General features: G+C 42.7%; 1 protein-coding gene and 1 long non-coding RNA gene across 24 annotated transcripts in view; both read left to right on the plus strand.

Annotated features, from left to right (window-relative positions):
* Positions 1-22,209, plus strand: part of ST3GAL4 (ST3 beta-galactoside alpha-2,3-sialyltransferase 4) — a 185,116-nt gene that overhangs the window by 118,963 nt on the left and 43,944 nt on the right. Inside the window, exons 1-2 of one of the 23 annotated variants that reach the window (XM_083480698.1) lie at positions 12,022-12,151; positions 14,105-14,259. The exons of 18 other annotated variants lie outside the window; for them this stretch is intronic. In XM_083480698.1, coding sequence (XP_083336824.1) covers positions 14,158-14,259 — 102 coding nt within the window. In that variant the 5' untranslated portion in view covers positions 12,022-12,151; positions 14,105-14,157. Of the gene's footprint in view, positions 1-899; positions 1,103-12,021; positions 12,152-14,104; positions 14,260-22,209 lie in introns of those variants that run through there. 4 more of the 23 variants (XM_083480688.1, XM_083480695.1, XM_083480677.1 and 1 more) reach the window with 4 other exon arrangements.
* Positions 4,410-10,081, plus strand: LOC310695887. Its single transcript, XR_014520336.1, has 2 exons — positions 4,410-8,137; positions 8,222-10,081. It is a non-coding gene; the product is annotated as an uncharacterized lncRNA (long non-coding RNA).

A 22,209-nucleotide genomic window follows, 5' to 3' on the forward strand; every position in this document is an offset into this window, starting at 1 on the left:
CTAGAGATTAATATGGCACAAACAATTACTAATGATTGATCATAACATGAAACAATATAACAATCAAGTTCTGTAGATGTGGTCAGCTAGGCATGAAGAGCAGGTACAGTTTGTTTTCCATGAGCTTAGGATGTCTGTTACTAATGATTGATCATAGCATGAAACAATATAACAATCAAGTTCTGTAGATGTGGTCAGCTAGGCATGAAGAGCAGGTTCGTACAGTGTGTGCAAAGCAGAGAAAAGCCTACAAGCAAGGCTTCCCAGAATGCAAGAGAAAAGAGGAGCAAGGCTTCCCCATAATGGAGCAGTTTTGTGCAGAAAGAGAACTAACAGTTATATGCAGAAAGAGGACTTCCCTTTAGCTAACCAGCGCTCAAGCCGCATGAAGGGTGTTTGCAATGGTGTGCAATGTTGCGAATTGTCTGACACCTCAGTCACTGTGGACAGAAGTAGAAAGTGGACTGCGCATCTTCATTGTGATTCTGGCTTTTAAAAAACCGGCTGCATATTTTGAATCCTAAGTTCCAGCTTCATGATGTTAAACACCCAGTTTACTAGGTTTCATTGGCCTTGTCCAGACATCATTCTTCTTGTACAATGGGGGGGGGGGTTAGCAGGGGGGTGCCTCATGGCCCCACTGCTGACCCTGCTGCCCTCTACTCATTAGAAGGCCAGATACCTGCAGCATGGAAACTCTTTTACCTTGAAGAACTTCCAGTGTGATTCAGAACCCATATGTTCAAGGTTCTAAACTGGGTGGGGATTCTCCAGAAGTGCTGCATTTTTCCCTGTTGCAGACATTTGCTCTCCAACCAGTGCAGGAAACCTGGGACAGTGCTAGGGACGTGACGGAGGGAACTGACTGAGCCGGCACGTCCCCTTTCTCCCCTCCTACAATTCTAGTTCAACAAGGGGAAAGGACACTTGCCATAGAGCTGAACTCTCCCATCAAAGTCAACTTCTGCAATGCTGTAGCTGAGTTTGCTAACTTGCAGTCTTTAAAATACATGCTAAAAGGGTTTTTTTAAAAAAATTGGGCATGTATAAGAATGAGAATATAATGGCAAAGGGCCCTTCCCCATGCATCTCTGATGGTATGGTAAGTGTTTGCTGATGTGCTCTGTAATCTGTATTCTTGCTCATGTGGCTGTGGTAAGCATGACTGTACTAGAACTGTGGGGAGCAGGGCAAGGACAACCCCATAGGCATATTTAATTTAATAGGCAATCAGATCTGATTTCATAAGGGGGTGGAATTGAATGAGAATCAACACGTTGTAAGATTTTCACTTGCATCCACACACTGCAGTATTTATCCACTCATATGCTGAGTTGTACATTTGGGACACCTCTCTGGGCACCCCCACAACTGGAAGCAAGGCAGGTGGCAACCAAGGAGAGAGAGCTTTGTTGGTGGTGGCACCAAAATCTGTGCCTTGTTGTCTTTGTTGCTGTTTGTTAGGTATAATATTTGTATTTTTAATAATAATAATAATAATAATAATAATATATTATTTATACCCCGCCCATCTGGCTGGGTGTCCCCAGCCACTCTGGGCGGCTTCCATAAAAACCAAAAATACAGTAAAATATCACACGTTAAAAACTTCCCTGAACAGGGCTGCCTTAAGATGTCTTCTGAATGTTAGGTAGTTGTTTATCGTTTTGACATCTGCTGGAAGGGCGTTCCACAGGGCGGGCGCCACTACCGAGAAGGCCCTCTGCCTGGTTCCCTGTAGCTTTGCTTCTCGCAATGAGGGAACCGCCAGAAGGCCCTCGGCGCTGGACCTCAGCGTCCGGGCAGAATGATGGGGGTGGAGACGCTCCTTCAGGTATACTGGACCGAGGCCGTTTAGGGCTTTAAAGGTCAGCACCAACACTTTGAATTGTGCTCGGAAACGAACTGGGAGCCAATGTAGGTCTTTCAAGACCGGTGTTATATGGTCTCGGCGGCCGCCCCCAGTCACCAGTCTAGCTGCCGCATTCTGGATTAGTTGTAGTTTCCGAGTCACCTTCAAAGGTTGCCCCACGTAGAGTGCATTGCAGTAGTCCAAGCGGGAGATAACCAGAGCATGCACCACTCTGGCGAGACAGTCCGCAGGCAGATAGGGTCTCAGCCTACGTACCAGATGGAGCTGGTAAACAGCTGCCCTGGATACAGATTTAACCTGTGCCTCCATGGACAGCTGTGAGTCCAAAATGACTCCCAGGCTGCGCACCTGGTCCTTCAGGGGCACAGTTACCCCATTCAGGACCAGGGCATCCTCCACACCTGCCCGCCTCCTGCCCCCAAAAACAGTACTTCTGTCTTGTCAGGATTCAACCTCAATCTGTTAGCCGCCATCCATCTTCCAACCGCCTCCAGACACTCATGCAGGACCTTCACCGCCTTCACTGGTTCTGATTTAAAAGAGAGGTAGAGCTCTTTAAAGACGCTTTCAAGCTACCCTAAGAGTACTAAGTTGTTATTGAAGGGTGGGATATAAATATCAGAAATAAATAAGGGTCCTCTTCATTAGCTGATAATACTACACTTGCGGGACTGTAACACTGAAGTATATTCAGAGGGTCAGGGGAAGAATGATGTCTTCCTACTCACTGGCAGGCTCTTGCATCTTGGTGATGGGTAGATAGCTTAAGTTAGGCTAAAAGCTGGTATCACTAAATTGTGGAGCTATCACTCAAGGAATTAGTTACTCCCTGCAAAAAAAAACCTTGCTGTGAAGGTAGTGGCATTAATTTGGAGATGTAAGTGCTCAGAAGTTCAAGAAAAGTTTCCCTACTGAGTGAATTTGGCTCCTGTGTGTTTCAGATGACACTGCACCCATGCTGAAGGAATGCGTAAGGATGGTGTTTGGGGCTATAGTGCCTAGCTCTGCATGTTCAGAGCACATTGGAAGGAGCTGTTCATGTTTACCTGTAATGCTGTGCGGGATGGGGGGATACAACTCTGATTGGAGCCAGGATCTGCCCTCAGGTAGAGAAAATCCATGCACTTATACATAGATATGTGCATAGAGTCTCTTCTAATGCACTTGGAAGCCATGTAGTGTGGGCTGTAACTAGCCAGCATGTTCCCCTCACATAAGTGTTGTGGGGAGGTCACATAACAGCCCCCACAACATTAGTCAGTAATGGATCCCTATTGGGTAATGGATTCCAAATGTGCTGTTAAGAATGAGCTCAGGTTCAGGAGAACAGCTTACTGGTGGAATAGCCAAACCACATTGGTAAGTATGACGTATTGGTATTTGTCATCACTCAGCGAAATTAAGTTTGCTCATTACTGGGCAGTACAGCCCTATAGAATTTTTTTTTTTAATGAAACAGGATGTCAGGATGACTTACAGTGCTATATATATATATATATATATATATATATATATATATATATATATCCAGCGGTGTAGCGTGGGTTATCAGCACCCGGGGCAAGGCAAGTAATTTGCGCCCCCTAACCCGGGGCAAGGCAAGTAATTTGCGCCCCCTAACCCCTAACCATGGTCATTAATACTGACGGCTCTACTCTGGGGCAAACGTCGTGGTGACTACTGCCCTCCGTGGTGTTGTTTTTGCAATTAAAGGACCCCTGCCACAAATAAAGCATCTTGGGGATTGGGGACTGGAATTTGCCAAGGGAGCTGGAAATTGCAGTTCAGTGGCGGGTCAGGGGGAGAGGGTCCCTTCCGCGTCTGGGTGCCACGGGCCCCTTTGCGCCAAGACGCGCGTCTTTGGGCGTCGCGGTGCAGCCTTCTCGGTCTCCCTCCCCGGCCCGGCTAGTCCCGACGCGGCTTATTTCTGGCGCGGGGAGGGGGCAGCTCTGGGGCCAGTGCGTCGGCCGGCCTCCGGGTGGGGGGGGCCGTCGGGGCGGGTGGGCGGTCTTGGCGCACAGGCGCTAGAGTGCCGCCGATGGCGCGTTTGGCGGGCTGCGCGCGTCCAGACAGCAATCCGAGCCTGGGCGGCGTGGCGCTTGGTGCCGGAGCCTCCGCCCGCAGTGCCCCGTCGGGAGACCCGGCCGGAAGGAGCCTCGAGCCGGCTATCGGACGCGGTTGAAGCAGCCAGGGCGGCATGGCAGGCGGCGGCGGTTCCTCGGCGACTCCACGCGGCCAGCCCAGCGCGCTGGCCGAGCCCCGCAGGCGAACGCTGCCCGTTGGTGAGGAGGGGCTGCCTGGCGCGCCCTCCGCGGCCCTGACGCGCCGGTTCCATGAGACATGGGGCTCTGCTACAGCCTGCGCCCGAGGCTCTTTGGCGACTCCGGAGGCAGCGAGCGCGCCCCCCCAGAAGTTGCGCCCGGTGCGGCTGGCCCCCCCCTGCACCCCCCCACGCTATGCCACTGTATATATCTGTAACAAATGTCAAGCTTTAAAATAATTTGAGTCATATAATTAATAGACCAAATGCCGTTTGTGTTAGCTGCTGCCCTGGGTAAATCCACAAGTGACCTAATGACGCATGTTTTATTGCAACATAGTAAAATGTCACAATGCTTGGAACCTTTCCAAGTGCTGGTGAATAAATCAGAAATGTGAAGTTAGAATGCTCTTTGCAGAGTTCATCATAATTATTTTATCATTGTTACAGGACATAGTTCGATCCCTTAATGGAGCTGGAATATATTTTTTTTATAGTGTGTCTATTTGCATATGTTGTACATACTCCTCACCCCAGCCCGGCACATTTCCAAAAACAAATCTTTCCCTAAGCGATCTGCCCAACCCTTTCATCTTTACATAGAAATATTTTTTTGGAAGGCTTCCATTCATTTTAAACCTTGAAATGCCTCCTATATCTGGCTTCATTTGATGTTACTTTTTCAGTCTCAGGGAAGCTGTCTTAGAGACACTGTGGCTTTTAAAAACTTGTGTTGGCTGAGAAAAAAACAATCTGTAATCCTACACTTTTTTCGTAGACAGGTGTAGATACATCAAACCTGTAATGTAATATGGCCAGGAAAGAAACACCCTTTGTTGATATCAATCTCCACAAGGTAAGGACCTTGCCAGTCAGGCCTGCGGATCAGCAGAGCTTTTCTTGCTTCCGTTACCTTGTTTCTCAGGCTGGGGTTAAACTTTCAGTTCTGAATGTCAAGGATGGAGGTGGTATCAATGTGCGGCAGCTGAGGAAAAGGTGAATTATATGCTCGGGATCGTTAGGAAAGGAACTGAAAATAAAACTACCAGTAGAATCATAGAACTGTAGAGTTGGAAAGGACCATGAGGGTCATCTAGTCCAGCCCTGCAATGCAGGGATCTTTTGCCCAGTGTGATTCTCGAACCCATGGCCTTGAGATAAGAGTCTCGTGCTTTACCAAGAGAGCTATCCCAGCTGTTACACAAATTTATGGTCTGACCAAAATTGGAATAAAGTTCACGGTTCCTATCACCTCACCTCGAAAAAGGATATTGTAGAGCTGGAAGAAGTTCCAAAAAAGGCAACCAAAGTGATCAAGCGTGTGGAACAACTCCCCTTTGAGGACAGATGACAACATTTGGGGCTTTTCAATTTAGAGAGGCAACATGATAAAAGTGTATGGAGTTATACATGGTATGGGGAAAATGGACAGAGCAAAAAATGTTCTCGCTCATAACCTGACATCATGGACATCCAGCAAAGGTGAATGTTGTAAGCTTAAGGACAGGAAAAAGAGTGTAGTGTATTATTCAACTATGGAATTTGTTTCCGCAAGAGACAATGATGGATGGCCACCAACTTGGATGGCCTTAAAGGAGGATTAGGCAAATTTATGGAGGATAAAGCTAAGTTCTGCCTCTACTGGTTTTGGGTGTGAGGAATTCAAATCTGCTGTTATTTTTGGGATTGAACAACATTTAGCTTGGTAAGCCTACATTTGATGAAGAAGGAAATAAACTTTGTGGAAAACCAAATAATTTTAATTTTACCTTTTGAAAATGTCAGGTAATGCTAAATAATAATATAATAATAATGTATAATTGCAAGTACCTGGCAGTCATTTTAAATTACTTCTATGAAATTGTACACACATTTTACTCACTAAGCAAAACTAGATTATATTAATATAGCCAAAATATTTTTTTGAAATCCCAAGTCATGTTACAACTTTTTAAGCGTCCCTCATTTTTGGAATTTGAAAGGTGAAAAATTCAATGCGCCCTATTGGGTCATGAAGAAGAAGAAGAAGAAGAAGAAGAAGAAGAAGAAGAAGAAGAAGAAGAGGAGTGAGCTCAATTGGTAGAGCATGAGACTCAATCTCTGGGTTGTGGGTTTGAGCCCCATGTTGGTCAAAAGATTCTTGCATTGCAGGGGGGTTGGACCCTTGTGGTCCTTTACAGTTCTATGATTTTATGCTTGCTGGGGCTGATGGGACTTGTAGTTCAGCAACGCCTGGAGGGCCAAAGGTTCCCCACACCTGCTTTAAGTATTGAAGGAATGCCTCTGCGCAAGGGGAGCTTCCATTAACTGCCTGAGTCAAAGAAGCATCCAACCTGTCCCATCATTGGTCTATCTAGTCCCGTGTATTATCTGTTCTGGCTATTAGTACCTTTCTAGGGCTTGAGGTAGCAAGGTACTTTTCCCATCATCTGCTGCTTTTGATTTAAGGTACCAGGGACTGAACCTGAGATCATTTGCGTTCCAGATCTATAGCACATTCCCACAGCTCCCATGTAACTTGAGAGACTGAGCTCTCAATCCAAGCAAAATTTATTTACTTAGCAATAAAACTTCTGAAAGGAAAAGGTAAGCTACCTACATACCTGACACACCCACAGGACATTAAATTTGCATCACTGTAAAAATTTACTGAGGTGATATAACTATTTCCTTATTGGATTGAATGGTAAACCTGGTAAAGTGGAGGAAAGAACATATATTTGCATATGTCAAAGGGCAAAATATCTGCTTTTATTGCTTAACAATAACTTTTAAATATTGAACCTGGTACAAGACAATAAAAAGAAGTTTATTCAGCCCTCATTGGGTGAGATTGTATGTCTTCCTGATGCACTGTGAAAGAGCTTTCCATGGCTTTCAAAATATGTGCTACAGCAGGGCAAGGATGACAGTGTCCCTTGCACTCCTACTGTTCTGCTAAATATCTTCCCACTTTCTAAAACCACACCTGCAGAATCCTGTGCCTCTGCTGTTCTGCTATAGTAATGTCCCGTTAAGGCCAGTGGCTTGAGAACAGACTTTTGAACTGTTGGAGCTAAATGCAGTCAAGTTGTCTTGCCCTTTGCCTACAGAGCTAAGGACAGTAAATATAATGCAAAACTAGGATTGAGCCAAGATTCCCAGAAGCTGTGTCTTGCAAAATACACTTCCATGAACCAATGTCCCCCCTCCCTTCCTGTTTTGACCAGGATTTATTTGTTTGTTTCACCTCTAAAATGGAAAGCGACTATTCTCTCATTCAGTAGCCAAGACCTCATACTGATCTGGCATTGTGACATCCCACTGTCACATGTGAGTCATGATCATGAATCCATAATCCTTGATTGGCTGGATCATTAGCCAACTTGAAGAGCCTGAAAGCATCTGCCAAGAGGGATGGTGAACAGGAGAAAAATATTGAGGGGCCATCAGAATATTTGGGAAGGGTCAGACTCCCTTTTTCCTATCCAAATTCTATCAGCCCTACCTCAGAGCAAGCAATATAATTTACTTTCATGTGTTCTTAACTAAGTTACTTAATTTTCTATTAAAATTTTACTTGGTCAGTAGAGAGCAGCAAGGCTGAATACTCAATGGATTCAAATAGTAAGCCAACATGGCCAAAAACGATCTGGGATTGAACCTTTTCTTTTTATGGGGACTTATTTTTATGTGGAATAGCACTGAAAACTGGAACCCACTCCTCAGCTGCAATTGGCTCTACGCTCTCATCCTCATCTCCGTCTGCATTATCCTGTGTGTATAGGTTTGACTTAGGGTTTGATCTGCACAGGTGGTGGTGTTTGAGGGAGCCTGTTGTTTGAGGAGGCATAACTTTCTGGCACAAAAATCAGCTTGGAGTGAGTGTAAAACTAGAACACAGGATGGTCTTACTATGACTAGGGTTGCCACTTGTCCTGTATAATACAGGACTGCCCCGTATGTCAATGTAAAATGCTATTACCTCAGGTTAAGAACTTTTCTTCAGGATAAGAACAGAAATCGTGCAGCAACGGCACAGTGGCAGCGGGAGGCCCCGTTAGCTAAAGTGGTGCTTCAGGTTAAGAACAGTTTCAGGTTAAGAACAGACCTCCAGAACAAATTAAGTACTTAACCCGAGGTACCACTATACAGACAGATTTACAAATTTGTGTGTGTGTGTGTGTGTGTGTGCGTGCGCGTGTGACAGATTCCAGAGAGGCCGTCCTGTTAGGCTCCAAAAGATTGTGATGGATTGTTTTGAAGTCATTTCAGCACTGCACCCTGCCCTGTATTATGCCAGAACAAAGGTGACAACCCTACATGAGTCAGATTATGGGTACATCTATCACAGCGTTGCCTCCACCAGGGGCAGTGAACTTGTGGCTTTCCGGATACTGCTGCACTACCCATCTCTGACCATTGAACATTTGAACATGCTATGTGCTATTCTGGAAATACACAGTTTCACCAACCCTGGTCTGCACTGAAGAGCAGCAACTTTCAAGGGTTTCAGACAGGAGTCTTTTCCAGTGTTACCATAGAGATGCAGGGGATACAAATCTGGGACCTTCTATATGCAATGTATTTATTATACTATTGAGCTTTGGCCCAATAGATGCCCAATGTATTTATTATACTATTGAGCTTTGGCCCAATAAAAGGTGTTGGAAAATAGTTGCATTAATCCACCCACAGTGAAGTACAGATAGCACTAAATGCAAAGACTTGTTGATGGAGAAATTAGCAGGGAGTAAGGATAGTGATGCAATTTTACCAGAGGCCCTCTGAATGATTGAAACAGAGAGAGATGGCCAGCCCTGGATTCTATAAAGGATGTTGTTCTGGAATGTTGGAGAACTATGGAGGCTTGAAGGGAAAAATGTCTAGGCAGTGAAAAAAGTCTATCCTTTGGATATAAGATATTCAAGAGCCCATGACTCTACCATGTCACTATTCTTTTTTAATTTCCCTCTTCCGAATTCCCTTATCTTACAAAGTATTTTAACTGGGTCTCTAATTTGTGTTTGATACAGGCATTTCACCATTTTGCTTTCAGCAGTCAGAATGCACCAATGCGATTGGGCATCTATCTCTGTCCCTCTATCATCCCATTGATGTTTCTTGCTGTCAGGACACCTACCGTTCCTTCATTTCAGCCTAAAAATTTCCTCTACTCTTATTTCCTCTCCTGTTCTCCAATCATTGAGAGATTAGGGAACTCAAAAAGATTGTCTCGCTCAAACTGGCTTGCCAGTGTCTCTTTGATCAGAGCAATGTAATCAAAGCAAAACATGTAGACTGGTGGACTGGTAAGAAAGGCTCATGCTGATTTTGAGGACAGGCTGTAGTTAAACCATTCAGTGGTTTGGATGAGGGAATATGAAATGAGACAGAGAGCGAGAAGAGAGACTATTGCACCTAAATAGTTATTCATACCTGTGTTTTCTCTACACCTACTGTGTCTCAGCCTTGTGCACAGAAAACTTGTGTTGCAGTGGTTTTTGACAGCTGGAGGCTATAACTAATGCTCTGCTCTCCCTTTTATCTATCTTATTTCTAGCAACATATATTCCCCTCTGCTGTTTCTTCAAAACTCTGTTTAAAAATGAAGGCAAGACCCAGCAGTTAACAGTCCTAGATATTGTACAGATTCACAGTAAACACCGACATATACTCTCCCGTTCCCACTTGCAAATGCAGAGATCTTTGATTATCAAAATGTACCCATCAAAGACATGACAAGCTTTTCTTTCACTGTTCCCGTCAGCCGATTTTGTATGCATGTGTTAACCTCTATGCATGTTTTATTGGCCAAGTGAAGTGAGACTTTTGGTTTAATCTGCAGATTTGATATCCTTTTCATATATAAAAAATATTTTTATTGAAAATTTATTGCAACATAAAAATACAATAGAAGTCAAAGTAATCTAAAGAAAATAAATTTTACAAAAACCAAAATAAAGAAAGATCAAGAGATAGAAAGAAAAACAAAGAAGAAAGAGGAGCTTCCAATTCTCTATCCACCCATTATATATATAATAATCATTCAAATTACAGTCATACCTCAGGTTACAGACGCTTCAGGTTGCATGTTTTTGGGTTGCGCACTGTGCCGAACCTGAAAGTATCAGAACGGGTTACTTCTGGGTTTCCGCGCATGCGCAGTAGCGCTAAATCACGCTTTGCACATGCACAGAAGCGCCGGATTGCGACCCGCACGTGCGTAGATGCAGCGCTACAGGTTGCGAATGCTGCAGGTTGCGAACGTGCCTCCCGCACGGATCACGTTCGCAACCCGAGCGTCCACTGTATTCAAAGCTTTCACTAGTAAGATACCATCTAGCTATATCATATCATATATAGGTGCTTATCAGTCTGCCAGACATAATTCTTCTCAGGCACCACAAATTAATATTTTTTCACTCAAGAAGTCCAAAAGTAGTTCTTGATTTTTTATTTTTTTCCCATTATTTCCATTTACAGTCCAGCTCAATAAATTCTTTCCAAGGATTCCATCAGATCTTAATATTATAATCCTGTCATTTGTTTTGTAACGATATCTACCTTGAAGACTGAGATTTCAGAATGGTGTACCCAGTCGGAACAGAATTCTGCATATTATGCATATGTATACATTGGGATTTCTGTTACGGGGCAGTGCTACTTAAAAAGAAAACAACAACAATAAAGCAATTTTAAAAAGAAGAAATGACAATAATCTTCCAGTAAAGTGTTAGCCTTGAAGCTGCTAGTATGCCGCTTCTGTTTGTTTTTCTCATTCTCTGATTTCATCTGTGCTAATCTGTTAGAAACATTTTTAAAGCACATTATCAGGGTGTCGGGAGTACTCTGGCAGATAACATAATTGCTCCTGCTCTGGAAAAAGTCTGAGAGCTGTTCCCTGTCCACTGCGTCACCCCGATGGTGTGGGTGTTCAGCATCTCAGAACTGTGATAATGCACTAAATGGCTATTTGGTTGCTTTTTAGGCCCTAACAAGACATGACAAAGGACACGTGGTTGTTGGTGGCCCATGCCACTCATTAATATATATGTGTATATCTCTATATGCATTTATGAATGATGCGATCATTCACCATTTCTCCACCTGCTCTGTGCAATGGACAGTGAATTTGAGCACAGGTAGAGAAATGGTGAAAGCCATTTTGGGTAATGTCTTTTGCTAGACATTACCTGAGAGATGCATAACCTACATGTGATCAGCCGCCGCCATGCATTTCTACAACATACACTTTGATCCTAATTGTTAAAGATTTTTCCAGATTTCTAAACTCTCATTGCCGTGCATAGAACGTGGGTTGCGGTTTGGCTTCTTTTGCTGAGTGCATTTGAAGTCACGTGGTTTCAGTGCTAATAGTGAGAAACCTCCAGCCAAGCCGGCTTGCGTGATTTACTAATAACATTGATTTTATTGCATTGCACTCCATTGATCACGTTGTGCTTCTGCACTACTGAAGAGATCATGGCAGCAGTTAGCTTTTGCAAGTGTGAATGACAGATCCTCGATCGGCAAAATTCCAAAGTAACCCTAACTAATAATATAGACTTGCCTTGTAGGGTTGCTGTAAACTCAATGCATTTGAATAAGCAGGGGTCACATAACTGTTAAGGTGTATAAGCATATTTCAAAATTTGAGGAACTCTCAAATTGGCCAATTTCTCTTCCCTTCCAACGTCTTCAAACAACATCCAGGCATTATTTTAATATACACACAGGCAATGCATTTGCCTCTGCTCCAAAGCACAAAATCGCCCTCCCACAAAATTTAAATAAGCCACAATCCCCTCCCAGGCATTCCAGCACTCCTTCTCTCCTCAGACCCTTAAGAAGCAACCATGTGACATATTTCTCTTTTTATTTAGTTCAGTGCATACATAAATAGATACATACAGGCACCTTGGCTGAGCACAAGCAAAGCGCTAGCTTGGTCTGTCCCTGGTGGAGTTCAGATGCATTCTGGGGATAAGAAAGCAAGATGGCTGAGTTGGCTGCAAGCTAGAGCTTGTCTCCTAAAGGTGAAAAAACTAAGCAAAACCACCTCCCTCCAAACTTCCAAAAATTAGAAGAGGCCTTGGGAGGGTGCCAGGGGAGACTTTGGGGGCACTAGGGAGCATGCAGACAGCCACCATGTTGGCTGCTATAGCAGTATTATTATCTGCAGCTTAGGTTCTCTAGTTCCTTTGGAAGTTAGACTCCTCTGTCAGTGCAAATTGACTTTAGGATGCTGTCCATGAATATATCAGCTTAGGGCCAGATGAAAGCTGTGTTTACGTAAAAGCAAGCTTTGGGTAGAATTTAACTGCATGTAGTTTTATAATAATGTGGCTAATTCTGCTGATTTCTGTTGGGAGGGGGATTTTAGTTAGACTGATTTATTTTGTGTGTGATTGGGGTTTTTTAAGAAATCTTTTTTTTTTAAAGAAGGCTTGAATTTCAATCAGTAGGAAAGGAAGGTATTTTAAGCAGCTGAATGTTCCTGCAAAAAAGCTCTAGAAGTGGTGCTCAGGGGGTGATTACCAAGCAGAACCAGTGGCTATTTCTATAGCACTCCTATCTGTAGTTTGCTGTAGAGCCTTGAATGCTAATCATTGCCTTCCTTCCTTTTATTGTTATTTCAAAGACTCACTTTTTCTATTTTAATTTGGATGTTCCAAAGTGGTGTGGAATAACATGCAGTTAAAACATCCAATTAAAAAAAATCAGTATCCCAAAGCAAACTGTAAAAGCAATGGTGGTAGTAAAAGTTATATAAAATACCAGGTAAAACAATTGAGTTTTACAGCAGGCAACATCAAATAAAAAAGGTCTTGTCCCGGCATCTGAATCATAACAGGGCAATCCCTGGGTGGGCCTTGTTAGGAGTGAAGTTGCATAATTGGAGTGGCACCATTAAAGTCCATCTGAAAGCAGATGGATTCTTAAAAGGGACTCTGAAGAAGATCTTGGATCTCTGAAGATTCCTAGGAGAGGGAGCAGTCCTTTGGACTGTGTGGAAAGGAAGAGCACCTCATCATAACTCACCCTTACTACTTGGTCTCTGAGCGGGGGTGCATAATTAAAGCTATAATTCATTGCATAAAGTAACACACCTAAAGCAAAATAAAAATAATTCCTGTGGCACCTTACAGGCCAACTAAATTTGTTATTGGTATGAGCTTTCGCGTGCATGCACACTTCTTCAGATACCTAAATTACTAGATTACTAAAGCAGTAAGCCGGTTCGTATTGATAGCCCGTAAACTTAACAGCAGTCAAGTACCTGAGCTCATAACCAGTTCTTGACATGAAGCCTGAAACAAATTCGGAGCTGGTGCCAGGTGGGCTCAGAGGGGAGGGTGTTCCATAGCTGGGGTGCCACCATAAAGGAGGCCTTGTCTTGTGTCTCCACATAATGTTTAGCTCCCAAAGAAAGGGTGCGGAGAACTTTCCTTACTTAATATTCGTTCAGGACAATTGTGAGTGTTGGAGAGGAGGAGAGAGAGATTTCTTCAGGTCCCTAGATCCAAAGTATGCTCAAGAACACACACAAATTGCAGCACCGCCTTATTGGTACCACTTAAAATATTACCGTGTGTGTTTTCTGCAGAGTATTACACTACCAACTTTCAAGAGGAGTGCAACTTGATGGCAGCCATTTTGCACCCGTCCCCATGGTCAGGCTGGTATTAAGACCCAAGGGTGTGGCATTGTTTCAGAAGTTTATACAGATATGTTCCTTAGAGGTCACCTGGCATCATTTCCCATCCACGCCCTGTACAATTGCCTAAAGAAGCAAGCAGTGCCCTAACAACCCAGGTGGAAGGATTTGTTGATTTATGCCTTAAGTTATATCACACGGGGCATGTTCAAAATCCAGCCTGCCATGGTAAAATTAATCATTTTTCTTTCTTTCTCGCAAGATGGGCTTTTTTTTTAAACTAAAGGATCTGCCAAGGGTAACTAAAAATAACCACTGCACTCCTCCCTAGCTCTGATTCTCAGATCTACCTATTCCCAGCATGCACTTTTCTGGGATACATAAATGAGACTCCCATGTTCCTGTGAATTAAGAAGCATTCGGAAGTTAACTTCAAGAAGGCTGATGGATTTTCAACAGTGCTTCCGTGCAAGAACTTGCTCCCAGGTAATGGCAGGGATGGTTTGCTATTTTTAATGGAGAGGTCAAAACTGAAGGAGTCTTGAGATTGATTTAAAAATAAATAAATACAGAGAACATTTTGCAGGTGCCTGGTGACACACCAAAACCTATGCATTCTATCACTCCTGCATTTGAATACACACTGCACATTGAAACCCCACCCCCTTGATCCTGAAAACTGTAGTTTGTTAAGGTTGCTGGGAACTGTAGCTCTGTGGTGGGTATATTACAGCTCCTATGATTCTTTGTGCTTTAAATGTATGGTGTGTACACGTTCTTTAGCACTTGTGCCTAGATCTAAAAGGCTGCTAAAGACAATAGTGATCCTTTCACATTTGTGGTGTTTTTTAAATGGACTTTTTAAGCAAATGGGAGATTTATTATAATGACACCGAGGGTCTTCTGAGTAAGCATGCATAGGATTCCACAGTTTAAACCCGTCCCCCGCGTATCCTTCTCTGTCTTTTGTTAGCCATCTTTTCTTGAAACTCCCAAATCAGATTTATAAGAAGACAGTATCGTATAGGTTGCACATTGTCTTGGTATTTATTATTCCAAACCATAAGGAACACAGTAGTAGATAGGTAGCCGTGTTGGTCTGCCATAGTCAAAATAAAAAAAATTTTCTTCCAGTAGCACCTTAAAGACCAACTAAGTTAGTTCTTGGTATGAGCTTTCGTGTGCATGCACGTCTTTAAGGTGCTACTGGAAGAAAAATTTTTTTATTTTGACATAAGGAACACAGTCCATTTTCCTGTAAACATTTCCCCCCTTATTTATGCATATTCTCTTAATAGTAAGTTAATTTTATCATTGTTACAGTGGATCACATTTTCCCAATCCAGTTGATTAAGGATGGTGCATTACTGTTTACCCAGTTCTTTGCCATACTTATTTTTACAGCTGTTAATGAATTGATTACTACCTTCAAATAATTGTTATCTACCTTGAGTCTTTGGGGTACAGTTGGGCAGAAATGCATATCAGTCAGAAGGTGTGAACAGATCTGTATGGGTTTCTGTCTTTCCATGTCAATATATGCATTCAGCATATAGTATTTCTGAAGGAATGCCTATTATTTTATCCAGTCTCTAAGATCTGCTTCTGTTACTATCCTGTGGCTAGAATGACATCTGGCAGTGCCTTCAGGATAGATCTGTTTCCATCATGGGGCTGAGATTGTGGAACATTTTTTCCAGAGAGAGAATCTATCAGACTCTTGTCACTGCTTAGTTTTTAAAAAGTACGGGTGGTATTTTCTTTCTTTCTTTCTTTCTTTCTTTCTTTCTTTCTTTCTTTCTTTCTTTCTTTCTTTCTTCCTACAAGATTTCTCATCCCTGTGTTTTTAATAGCAACTTGATTTTTTAAAATTACTTATTGATACCCACTGTGCATTTATTATTATTACTCACAATATTTCGTATGCTGTAGTCGAGATTTTGTTTTAACACAAATAGCGTTGGGAAGTGCTGTACTCACAAAGTACATTGGCGTTGATTGTGGCTTGCTGTGGTTTCACTTCGCTGAAGTCTGGGATCGGTGTATATCAGCTTGGAAGATCAGATCCTGTTTTTAAAAAGTTCAAAGTTATTTTGAGCTTCTGTATCTCTTGCCACACTGGTCTCTTCACCCAGTTTCTCATTCCACCTGTTGTGAGACAAAAGGCTAAAGTCTGGCAGGAGGGGAGACTGAATAAAAGCACCTTTGTGATGGGCGTTGCAGCAACTATCAATGCTCTGTCTTTGCACTATGCTGCACAAGGCTGTGATCTTTAATGTGCATTTGTTCTTTAGGTTTGCTTGGCGATGTTTCAGGTCATAGCCTTTCTGAATAGCTCTCAGAGTGAGCAGGTAAAATTGTGGGATCTACCACAATTTAGTCTACAGCTCTTGTGCTGGTATTCTTCTCTGAAAAGAAAATTCTGTCTGAAGGTGATCAGCAAAACCAGGTAAAGGCTATGTTCAGCTTCTCTCCTGAGTATGCTAGCTCACAACATGCAGGAATCTGTTTTATTTTACTGTGTTGGGGACTATTAAATAAATGCAGTGCTCCATCTGTTTTGTACAGAAGCGCATCCCAGAATTGTTATAGCACCTCACTCCTCATTTGCCACAAAGTGTTAACTGTCCATTAATTCTCAGCTTAGTCTCCCACCTAAGTTTTTCTTCTTTTCTCTTCCCATCAGTTATTTGAGTTCAGTTCTTTGACATAAATGTGCAGGCACCTGTAAAACGTCTTCACAAAATCAGAATTGGGGAAGGCTATATTCCTCCTTCAAGGTTAGTGGCAATCCCTTTGTCTTTGGCCTTGAATCAAAACTGCCTTGGCATGTGGGAAGCAAAACTTTGTTAATCCTGAATGGAGGAAAGAATCACAAAAGAAAACTCTTTACTCTGAATCAGTTTGCTCAGTTAAATACAGCTTAATTGTTTTCCTCCTGGTGACTTTGTGCTGAGTTTCCCTGTGAATTCTGCCAGATTGGTTCTGGTTTTATCCAAACCAGATGGCATAATGTTTACATAAACTCAATTTCTCTGTCTTTTTCTCCCTGCCTCCCCAAAGCCATGTCTATTTTATTTGGGTCCTGCAGCTTAAGCAACCACAAGATTTTCTAGCCCCACTACTATTTATGTCTATTTGAAAATAAATTAATTACTCTCTGTTATTTACATAGGTTTTTTTTTAAATACAGCCTGAATTCTAGCCAGTCTTAGTCTTACAGTGTTGTAAAGCAAGCCACTATTATAGCTGTTGGACAGTGGTGACTGAGTAATCATGACTTGTCTGAGGCCATATAATGTCTTGCAAACTGATTTTATTATGGTCAAGTGCCATGTACATTTTGTTAAATATTTTTTGTTAAATAACCAAGAAGGACCTTGCATATGGAAAAGAATATGAAACCTATATGTCAAACTTATTAAGTACCGTAGTGTATTAAGTAGATAGCAGTTTCCTGGTTCAGAGAAAACCTTCAATCCTGGTTTATTTTCCATTAACCCAGTGGAACGTCGCTTTCCCATTGATATTAATTTTTTACCCATAAGCATTGTTTGGAGCCCAAGTTGTAAGTGGGTCTTTCAGTGGTGTCTTAAATATATCTTACCTTTTTTTTCTTTTTTGCCGGATCATACTTAAATATTTTAACTTGTTTGCGATCTTCTTGCATAGGCTGAAACCTCTACCTGTAGCATCACACAAGCTGTTAAAAGGTCAGGCCAAGGAAGTCTTATATTGCTTCTAGGAGACACCTGGGTTTGAGTTTTGATGAATATCCAAATGAAGGGACATAATCTGGCTGGGAAGCAGCCACCTTGAACCTCTCTCAACTTGCCCTTACTGGAGTGGGCAGATGGATTTACCGTACTGTTATCTACAGTCCCATGTAGTTCCGTAAGCTATTTTATATTTACAGGCTATGGGGCAGACTACACATGTTGTTATTCACGCTCTCCCCCTTTTCTTTTTTTAATCTCATACCACCACATGATTGCTGGACTGGGAGTCAAGTCCCATTTTAAGCTTAATATAGCTTAAGTTTTTTTTTACAGGTCTAAAGAAAAACAGTTTCCCTCCAATATTATGAGCTGTGAAGTTCCCTTTGTTCAAAACTCTACTCCTCCATTGTCCTCATTTTAATAGGCAAATAAACCACTAACTTCAAGCCACAGCATTCCTCTTAAAAATGGGGTATAATCATGTTGACTTGACTTACAAGAATTACTGAGGTCGTGTATGCAAAGTGCTCTTAAGAACGTTAATGTTTGGATCAGCCATTTGCAACCTGGTGCCCTCTAGATGTTTTGGACTACAATTCCTATCATACCTGGCATTTGGCTGGCTGGGATTAATGGGATCTGGAGTCCAGCAACATCTGGATGGCACCAGGTTGGGAAAGACTGGCTTAGATGCTTATTATTATTATTCTTAGGGATGGCTGAATGTGTAATACTGAGTGCCTCTGGTTTTGAATTTCCAGAAAAGTTGGCTGCATTGTATCTTACTCACCTTTCCCTCTGCCCAAGGTCCACCCTGGAGTGGTAAATCTTCTTGATTAAAAGTGACAGCTGGCATTCATCCTTTCAGAAGGGGAGGGTGTGGTGGACAAAGTGATTGAGTTCAGGGGTTGAGGGTGGAGTAGTGTTTAGATTGAGACTAGAGCCTGAAAGTTTCAATTTGCTAAAGAAACCCTGATATACTTCGCCGCTGAGGAAGCTAGGCAGGTTTCCCTGTTTCATTGGTGTATAGAGAAAAAGGATACTGGTAGATTGGTTTTCATTCGTTTTTAAAATAAATAGCAAGCAACACAGGTAATCCATCTCATTTGTTTTCATTATGAAAATGAAGGGGGTTCAAATGAATAAATGCTGATTTTTAAAAAAAATAAATGATTTGGCTTCTGTTTGATTTATTTTTAAATCATTTCTATTTTTTGGGGGGGGGGGTTATCAATGCCTCTGGAGACCACAGAAAGGCTGCAGGGCTGTATGCAAAGAGGAAGCACAAAGATATCAACCAATATCAAATGGGCTCTTTAAAATGAGAATCATTTGTTCGATCTATATTTGACAGGTGGCATGATGCCTGGTTTATGAGGCTGGAGTTCACGTAGAATGCCTGAAACGTCATGCTATTTAGATGCAAGGCATGGAAATTACGGGTAGCAGAAGATTAGTAGGGAGCTCCTGTTGAAATAAATGGGGGAAAGCAATGAATGCAATTCCTATTCATGGAAAACAAAATGAACGAGACTTTACCAGTGAACATGCCCCCACTCTTAGGTTTGTATAAATGTAAAACCTGTCTCAGCTGCAGCAGTTTGTGCACGTTTACATCCAGACAGAGGTGCCAAGGTGGTGCCACACATGATGTGGTGTGGCTGTTAAGAAGTGAGGGAAGTGAACTGTTCTATCTATAGCGCCCACTCCCCAAAGTCAGCTCAGCCCAAGTCTCTTCTTTGCCTAATAACAGCAATGTAAAAAATCCAGCACCGCATAATTTAAGCTGCTGTGTTATCATTACAGTGGTACCTTGGGTTATGTACGCTTCAGGCTACATGCTTCACCAAGCCAGAAATAGTGCTTCAGGTTAAGAACTTTGCTTCAGGATAAGAATAGAAATCGGGCTCCGTCGGCGTGGTGGCAGCAGGAGGCCCCATTAGCTAAAGTGGTGCTTCAGGTTAAGAACAGTTTCAGGTTAAGTACGGACCTCCGGAACGAATTAAGTACTTAACCCGAGGTACCACTGTACTGTTATTTGCTATTCTTTTATCCATGTTCTTCTCTAAGGAATTTGGTGGTGTGTTGGCCTCAAATCTGCAATGAAGGTCAGGTGGAGAGATGGTTACACTTTTCACCAAGTGTGGGCAAAGGCTTGTTTCCAATATGTGTGTCCTTGGGAGAGTGACCATCCACTTCTTTTATATCTGGGTTGACTCGTGCTTCAGTGGCAAAGAGGTCATCTGATATTTCATCACAGGTACGATAAAGCTTGCCATGGCAAGCAACCTTAAAGTGGGTTGGCTGGTGGTTTGCTGGAGCTTATGCTTGTAACAGGGCTCTCTGGCATACTCCGCATCCCAGGTACAAATTAATGAACCACTCGAAAGATGCATGAATCAACCCTGATTTTGCTAACCTGCACGGTGGCTGTTAAACCCAGTGGTAGTTATTCTGTTTCAGGATTCTCTTTGCAGGGGACCCTTGTTAACACACATCAGGGTCATAGCAATTTCACTGTAGTTCAGTTTGTCTGTCATTGCATCACATGTTGCCTTATGTTGCTTTCCACTATTCTGCTTGGTACAGAATATTATCATGAACCAGTTTTCTTCCATTTTCATGGTATGCGGCAGGTGTGGGGGGCACACACTTTCAATAGTTGTAGCACAGGTTTCTGCATACCATAGCTGTCAACGTTTCCCTTTTTTTAAGGGGAATTCCCTTATTCCGAATAGGATCCCTCGCAAGAAAGGGAAAAGTTAACAGCTATGCTTCATACTCACTTCTGATAGTGTGGTAGAAGTGCATAACTAAATATATCTGAGAGGTTTTAGAAAATTAAGAACAGAGGTGGCAGAACAGTACTGGCTACGAGAATGCCATTGGGCAAACTACGTTGATGAACCCTGAAAGGAGCCGTTTTGGCAGAGGATAACCCACATAGGATTCGCTCCTGATTTAGCAGCAGTCAAAGGAGTGGAAGGTGAGGCAGTGCTGCTTAAGCATAAGCCATCAAAGTTGGCAGGCCTTTGTGCTTAAGGAATAATTGAAATGGAAGTGCTTGATGGGACCTGAGAAAAGCTTTGTCAGGTGGTTGATGGATGGGGCTTCTGGGGATCTTACGCAGTGTTTGGATTTGTTATATTTTTGAGGCTTAGGGTAATTCAGACATGCATGAATTAGTACCTTTGGGTTTATACTGGGCATAGATTAATTTTTGTTTGCTTGTTTAGTGCTTTGTATTTTTAAATGTTAACAAGCGAGTGATGCAGTGGAAAAAGGAAGTGTGGTTGCTAGCATATTTACCTGCGTCCACAGCTGCTGCTCATTAAACTGATCAACATCTTTCTGTTTGTTAATATCCAGTCGGCGTGTGCAAGCTATTACTGTATGCAGAACTTGTACATTCTTTATAAATGATGCATGTTTGTAGTGTCTGTGCATGAACAATTAGTTTGCTTTTCAGGTCTTTGATCCATGTTGACTGTTCCTGTGTTTCCAAAACCCTATTGGCTACCATCCTCTAAATCTTGAGCTGCTAAACTCTTTTTTTAAAAAATGTCAGTCCTCTTCCTGATGTTGCTCTGCATGTTTCTCAATTAGCCTGTGGGAATGGAAACTTACCATTTTGCCCTATGATGTACTTTGCTTACCTAGCTGAGTTCAGCTCAGGTTGCCTTATTCCCCCTCCCATGCCTGCTTTCACAAGAGATATTTCACCATTCCTCTTCTCCTCTTCTGATCAACCCCTCACCAGGCTGCATTTCTTTTTCAACTACCATATATTTGATGATGTTTTAAAAATGTTTTAGGGGTCGCCAACACTCTCCACTGTTTCCCATTAAGCCTGTGTGTAAATATCCCCTCAAAAACCCACAATACCGTACTGTTTCCTCTTCCTGCTCAGTACTTGGTTTGTACTGGCTTGTCCTCTCCTAACAGAGTCGGAAGGGACCCAAGGGTCATCTAGTCCAACCCCCTGCAATGCAGGAATCTCAGCTAAAGCATCCATGACATATGGCCATCCAACATTGAACTTGCCCTCTTAAGCATGCCCACTTGCCATTGGATGCCAGGATTAGACACACGTCCCCTTTCATTCTGAATAGAGGGTAGTTACAAGAGTGATGGTGGCTGATGTCTTTTTTTCTCCATTGATGGGGAGGCATGCCTGCACAATTTTATGTTACAGCACCTTTTTATGTTGTTTAGGACGTGGCAGCCATTTTGTGTTATGCCACGTCCTCCATAGCCCACATGGTCAGCTTTCTGGAAAGCACTGTATGGGTAAACTTGTGAGTGAGGTCAAGGAGCAACCCTGGATAAAGGGGAGCTTGCCTCTGAGAAAATACAGTAGTACCTCGGGTTAATAACTTAATTCATTCTGGAGGTCTGTTCTTAACCTGAAACTGTTCTTAACCTGAAGCACCACTTTAGCTAATGGGGCCTCCCGCTGCTGCTGTGCCGCCAGAGCACGATTTCTGTTCTCATCCTGAAGCAAAGTTCTTAACCCGAGGTAATATTCTGGGTTAGCGGAGTCTGTAACCTGAAGCGTATGTAACCTGAAGCATATGTAACCCGAGGTACCACTGTAACCTGGTCCAGGGAGGAGGTCCAGCCTGAGTTGTCTGGCTTAATCCAGGGATGTGGAACCTGTGGCTTTTCAGATGTTGTTGGCAATGCAGGCTGATGGAGATGGAGTCCTGAAGCAACT

Source organism: Podarcis liolepis, assembly GCF_965112155.1.
Source record: "Podarcis liolepis genome assembly, chromosome: 16".
NCBI lineage: Eukaryota > Metazoa > Chordata > Lepidosauria > Squamata > Lacertidae > Podarcis > Podarcis liolepis.